Source organism: Stegastes partitus, unplaced genomic scaffold (genome assembly GCF_000690725.1).
Source record: "Stegastes partitus isolate 25-593 unplaced genomic scaffold, Stegastes_partitus-1.0.2 Scaffold245, whole genome shotgun sequence".
Lineage (NCBI taxonomy): Eukaryota > Metazoa > Chordata > Actinopteri > Pomacentridae > Stegastes > Stegastes partitus.
This window is the reverse complement of record NW_007577976.1, coordinates 135,179-141,091: the sequence shown is the minus strand read 5'-3', so window position 1 is coordinate 141,091 and position 5,913 is coordinate 135,179. Positions and strand designations below refer to the sequence as shown.

At 37.4% G+C, this 5,913-nt stretch overlaps 1 protein-coding gene across 1 annotated transcript in view; it reads right to left on the bottom strand.

Annotated features, from left to right (window-relative positions):
• rhpn1 (rhophilin, Rho GTPase binding protein 1) overlaps positions 1 to 2,373 on the bottom strand; it is an 18,427-nt gene extending 16,054 nt beyond the window's left edge. The window contains exon 1 of the mRNA XM_008281793.1: positions 2,290 to 2,373. Coding sequence (XP_008280015.1) covers positions 2,290 to 2,373 — 84 coding nt within the window. The remainder of the gene's footprint in view (positions 1 to 2,289) is intronic.
• Between the last annotated feature and the right edge of the window lie 3,540 nt (positions 2,374 to 5,913).

Sequence of the window (5,913 nt, the reverse complement as noted above, 5' to 3'; positions counted from 1 at the left end):
AGATAGATAGATAGATAGATAGATAGATAGATAGATAGATAGATAGATAGATAGATAGATAGATAGATAGAGCAATATGTAAAGCAAGTAAAAATATATAAAAATAGAAAATAAAGATAAAATTTAAAACAAAAAAGATCCTAAAGACTATATACACTATGTACACCTTACACAAACAGGTAAAATGAATAATTTTAGTAGGTAGTATGAACAGTCTTGTTTTCTGTGTGCTGCTTCAGTTGTACACATTTAATTGATATAGGTTATTAGTGCCAGGTTGGACAGAAAGCTGTCTGTGGGGTTAGTTAAGAGCAAAAAGCAAAAAGTCAGTGCTGGACAGGACATCATGCCAGAGATGAAGGAAATGTCAAAAAGCACATCAGAGATGTGGTAAAATTAAGAGCTTAGGAGGGAAAAGCATTGTGAATGCTTAACATGATAATAATTTGCAATGTCACAGCAGGAGAACCTTCTCCCAGCTAGGTAATATGTTTAATAGGACTTGGTAATATGTCAGAGCTGTGTATCTGTCTGAAGATTTAACAGCCTCTTAAATCTCCCTTCAACGGGCGACTTGCCAGCAACACCAGAACAGCTTCCCCACAGCCAAATGTTAAATGTCTGCTCACTAAATTCAGCAGTGTGTCATACAATGAACCACTCTTTCACACTTAAAGGCAAACAGATGTACAGTTACTTGACAGATACTGTCAACATGCTTTATACTCCCGTTCCTTGTCAATGTGACTTTTTCCATCACCTTCTGTCCCTCTGCCAGACAAGTTGTTTAGTATATAGATATTTCTCATTTCCTCAAACTCTTTCTTCCTTGATCTTTCTCATTGCCTCTCACCCAGTTAAGGTGTTTGTTTAGCATGCACACGTCAAGTAATCCTCAGAGTGCCTGTGTGGATTAGACCTCTGGCCGAGCTCCCACCTCTGCTCTGCCATCGGGAGGATAGAGGCTGCTTGACATCTGTGCAGATAAAAGTCTAAAAGCCTGCATCAAAATCCTTCAATGTACAGGTGTCTTTCTCTGAGCACACAGTATATCTTTTCATTTGGATTAGAGTTCACTTTACAGTTGAGCAGCAGAAGGTGAAATGTCTTGTCTGTAATCACATTTTTTTTTTCATCCATGTTTTTCTCAGGTGCACAGATCATCTTTAGAGAACACAATTATCCATATATTTCAATTTATACTGCTTCATATATTTACTTTAAATTACATAAGAACAGTGCCAGGGCAAATGAAAGTGCAAAACAGCTTTAACTTTTTAATTGTGCCCACAATATCTTAGGATAATTAAAGGATCAGTTAATTACAAAACATATTTTCGAACTTATGATTTGCTGTATCTAGCCACAGTTTTGTGTTTTTTTCTGGAATTTTGCAATACCTCCCGCTGAGACCTCTACTACAACCCTAAGTGCTTGAAATCAAATTTATGGTACCTACATTTAAAAAAAATAATAATTAAAAAAAAAAATTAAAATAGCAGATCTTTCCAGAAATCCACAATAGCTCATACTACACAAACAGTCCAAAACAAGCATGTGGATAATCCTCAGTAAAGTTGGCATCATGCTTCTGTGAAGATGCACAACATATCTTTGTTGACCTACACAGAGGAGAGTTTTATGGGTAACCATAGGTTGCAGAGGCTCCAAGTTGAAATGCACATCTCCTAAATTTTAACAACACTTGAGCAGCCCTGAACATAAGCAAGCTGACTTCCCAACAAATGTCTCCATATGACCTGTTCAAGACATTATGACAAATAGTTTCAGTGAAAACACATTGGTGTACTTTTCATTTCATCTAACTTCACAAACCAAATTCTTTTAATCTCCAAAGCGTTGGGCTGACCAATAGAAAGTCAATATGTTAAAATAAATTTGACAACACTAGCATTAGTGAAACACCTACAGAGGTAAGAAAAACAATACAATTTGTTATTTTCATACAACAATGCTGCAGGTGACAAAATAAGCCCAAAATGTACCAAAATGTTATGAAAACACTCACTGCTTATATATGCCAGTTAAGACAATTTTATCTTTAAAATTTAGGTTTAATGTTTTTTTTTTTTTGTTTGTTTGTTTGTTTAGTAACCCAAATCGTAGAGATGTCTCTTTCTTGTTTATGTTTTGTATACGTAAGAATGGAGGTCTGATAATACGGTCACGTGACTTATTCTTTCACATAATGTACACAAATTCCAATCTCTGACGTAAACCGTTTTTACACAAATAAGCGTTTTCAAATATTTTCAAGAGTTTTCTCACCTTTCGGATGCTGCCACTGTGGCTGCCATCTGCGGGTAGCGTTAAGGGGATGTCGTCGTCCGATCCACCGTCTGACAGGGACATCTCAAACTCTCTGTGGGGAACACCAATAGTTTTTCTCTCATATGTGTGACTGTGTAGACATACTTGTCATTAAGTGTGCACATCAACTTCTAAACAAAGAAAATAACAGCGTTGACGCCAACAACATTAAACTTAACGTTAAGTTAGCTAACATTTACCACTTGCCTTGTTTCTCCAGGTTCCTCCATCGTGAAGCAGCCGAGAAGTCCCTACATTTCTCCAAACTTTTTTGTCAAACTTTGTCAAATTCCAAGTAAACACAAAACGTCAAGAAATAGTCACTAACAGATGAAGTTTTCGCTCCCGACAACAAACCAACCTCCGCTCTCTTCTCTATGATACCACCTCCTCCACTCGCTTTTTTCTGAGTTGTGTGCAGCTGCAAGAGCTTACTCACTAAGGCGGGCCGCAAATGTAGCTAATGGCCTATCACGTTGCAGTGTTTAAGAGCGACAGTCTAATACACCAATCAAAGGTAGCATTAGGACCTCACGACAGCTCAATTTGACCAATCACAAGTCATTTAAGGCGTCCCCCTGCTCAGCAGGCCGTTTCTATGGTAACGCTAGGGCTGAGGCTTGCGTGTGGGCTCCATGGTGGGCTGCGAGGACTTTAAGCTCCACCTCTCTGTGAGCTGATGTTATTATATTACTATTGAGTACAGATTTTATTCTAAATGATCCCCTCCAAGTAATTAGAAAATATACAAAAATATGAACAAAAATGTTCAGTCACTACGCATGACAGAATTTAGGAATATATTTTTCACTTCAGCTGTTCAATTACATGATTTTTTTTACATGGTCATTTTAATGTTGTAGGAACTTGTTGAGTATATGTCTGAATCCAATTACCCATGCATGGATTACATTTTTTACTCATTACAATTTGCCATGCCAAAAGAAAAAAAATATATTTTTAAACATTATTAAAGTATTATTTTTAAATATAGGACGAGTATTTGACATAATCTTAGTGTTATAGGTGGTTGTTGGGGTGTTCATTTCAAACAGTTTTGTATGATATTGGGTATTTTAGTTTACAACAATGTGCAAAACTTTGTAGATGTTTTGTATGTGAAATCTTTGTCCAAAAAGTAAGTGAGTAAATGCACTTAGTTATTTTTTGCCATCACTGTTTAAGAGTATATTCCACTTTTTAAAAGTGTATATTTTTATCTACATTTCCATGCTATGTGCATTTTACTATTTGGTCACTTGGGGGCAGCTTGGTCCATCTATTGTCTATCCACCACTTAATCCTCAATAGGTTCGGGGGCTGGAGCCTATCCTAGCTGACTTAGGGTGAAGGCAGGGGACACCCTGGACAGGTCACCAGTCTATCACAGGGCCACACTTAGAGACAGACAACCAAGCACACTCACATTCACACCTACAGACAATTTAGAATCACAATTAACCTCAACATGTTTTTGGACTGTGGGAGGAAGCTGGAGACCCTGGAGAGATCCCATGCTGCCCAGGGAGAACATGCAAATTCCACAGAGAAAGATCCCAGGCGTCCCAACGGGACGCAAACGATCTTCTGGCAGTGAAGCGACAATGCTAACCGTGCCACCGTGCAGTCCCTGGTCCTTTTTATAAGGCAGTAAAATATCATATTGTGTTTCTACAGTATGCTTGAACAGATACCATTTTTATTCACACTTTGATTGCATGTTTAACATATTTGATTTATTTTTTTTACATATACTATATAAGATAGAGCAAGATGTAACCGTTGCTAAATCAGAATTTTGCCTCCTCCTGTAAACCTGAACTATAAATTGCTCTCAACAGAACTAACCTTTCGTTCTCAATTTGACCCTTTTTTTGCTCAGAGGTTGTAGACTAAAGCAGCAGAGTCAAAGCCAGAAATGCTTTGAGTTGAGGCTCCCTCATGTAAATCTTCCTCCTGCAATGAAATCAAGATCAAACCAAGTCATGACTTTTAATTGATTTTAATTTAGTTTATAGAGCTTTTTCTATTCACACAATAGTGTTATAACTAACTGTCCCACCACTATATGAGCCTTTGTGACATTTTCAATCAATTAATAATTTAGTGTGTCTTGTCAGGTGGTGCATCTGAGTGTGTTCTTTTTCAGCACAAACAATGAGGAGGAACTGCTGTCACTGAGGAAAAAATGTGTCTGTTTAGCTTGAAGTCTCCTACCAGTCAAGAGGGAACACTGTACATTTTATAAGCCTTAACAGATAAGAGTGGTTCGTTTGGTTTGTCTTTTAATCACAATGCACAAAACATAAACTTTTTTACCATTGATATATACAGTTTTGGAAATAAAAATATAAAAAATCACAAACTATACAAGTGGGCAGGCAAAAAAGCGCTGCTATCTAGACATACAGTTAATTTGCAATTGTGGAGCCACAAAATATGTCATTTTTAACATACACAGGGTGCTAATCAACAGTTCAAATTGATAAGAATATCCATTCAAGGAGGTTTCAGTCGGCACCAGACATTTACCCAATATTTTTACATATGAGTTAAACGAACAAACAAATTGCTTCCTTTTGTGACAACATGGGAAAATCTAAAGAAATCAGTCAAGATATCAGGAAGAGAATTGTGGACCTCCACAAGTCTGGTTCATCCTTGGGTACAATTTCCAGATGCCTGCAGGTTCCACGTTCATCTGTTCAAACAATTATATGCAATTTTAAACACCGTGGCAATGTCCAGCCATCATTCTGCTCAGAAAGGAGACGGGTTTTGTGTCCCAGAGATGAAGTGTTTTGGTGCGAAATGTGCAAATCAACCCCAGAACAAAAGCAAAAGACCTTGTGAAGATGCTGCTGAAGCATCCACTGTTAGTTTTGGCCACATGTACAACTTCAGAGAAACAAAGCAGAAATAATTAATTTAAATTAAGTGTGATTGACTAATGGAGGTTCCTTGTGACCACTGAATTTCATTATCATTCTGATATCAAAAGAATAAGCACTCTGGAGTGTTTGTATTTCTTTAAACCCATAATCATAATCATTGTGGTTTATCTTAAGCCTTGGCTGTAGTGACAGTGCCACTGTAAAACAGTGTTGTTGTTTTAGTAGAGTATTTGTACGCAAGGACAGAAGTACTGTCTTTAAAATGGTTAATTTGGCAAAATCAAATAGAACATGATTTAAATTCTCTGCAAAACTAGACATTTTCTGTGTGTAAAATGCTGCATGGAGGTTGCTGTTTTCTCTAGTGAAAGGAATTTGAAAAATGGTAACATGTAGATAGTGGAGCCAATGCAGAAAGCCACGTCAAATGCATTATGGAAATGGCAGGCTTGTACCTGCAGTCTACATCCAGTAAGTAAGACAGGAAGTTTGTGATTCAAACAGTCACAACAGTAAAGCAAATATTACAAAATGATTGATGATTTTGTAACAGAAGATGTGACAGTTCCATCCCATCCATTATGTATACACCGCTTGATCCTCACTTTACGGGGTTACGGGGGGCTGGAGTCTATCCCAACTGACTTTAGGGTGAAGGCAGAGGTCACCCTGGACAGGTCACCAGTCT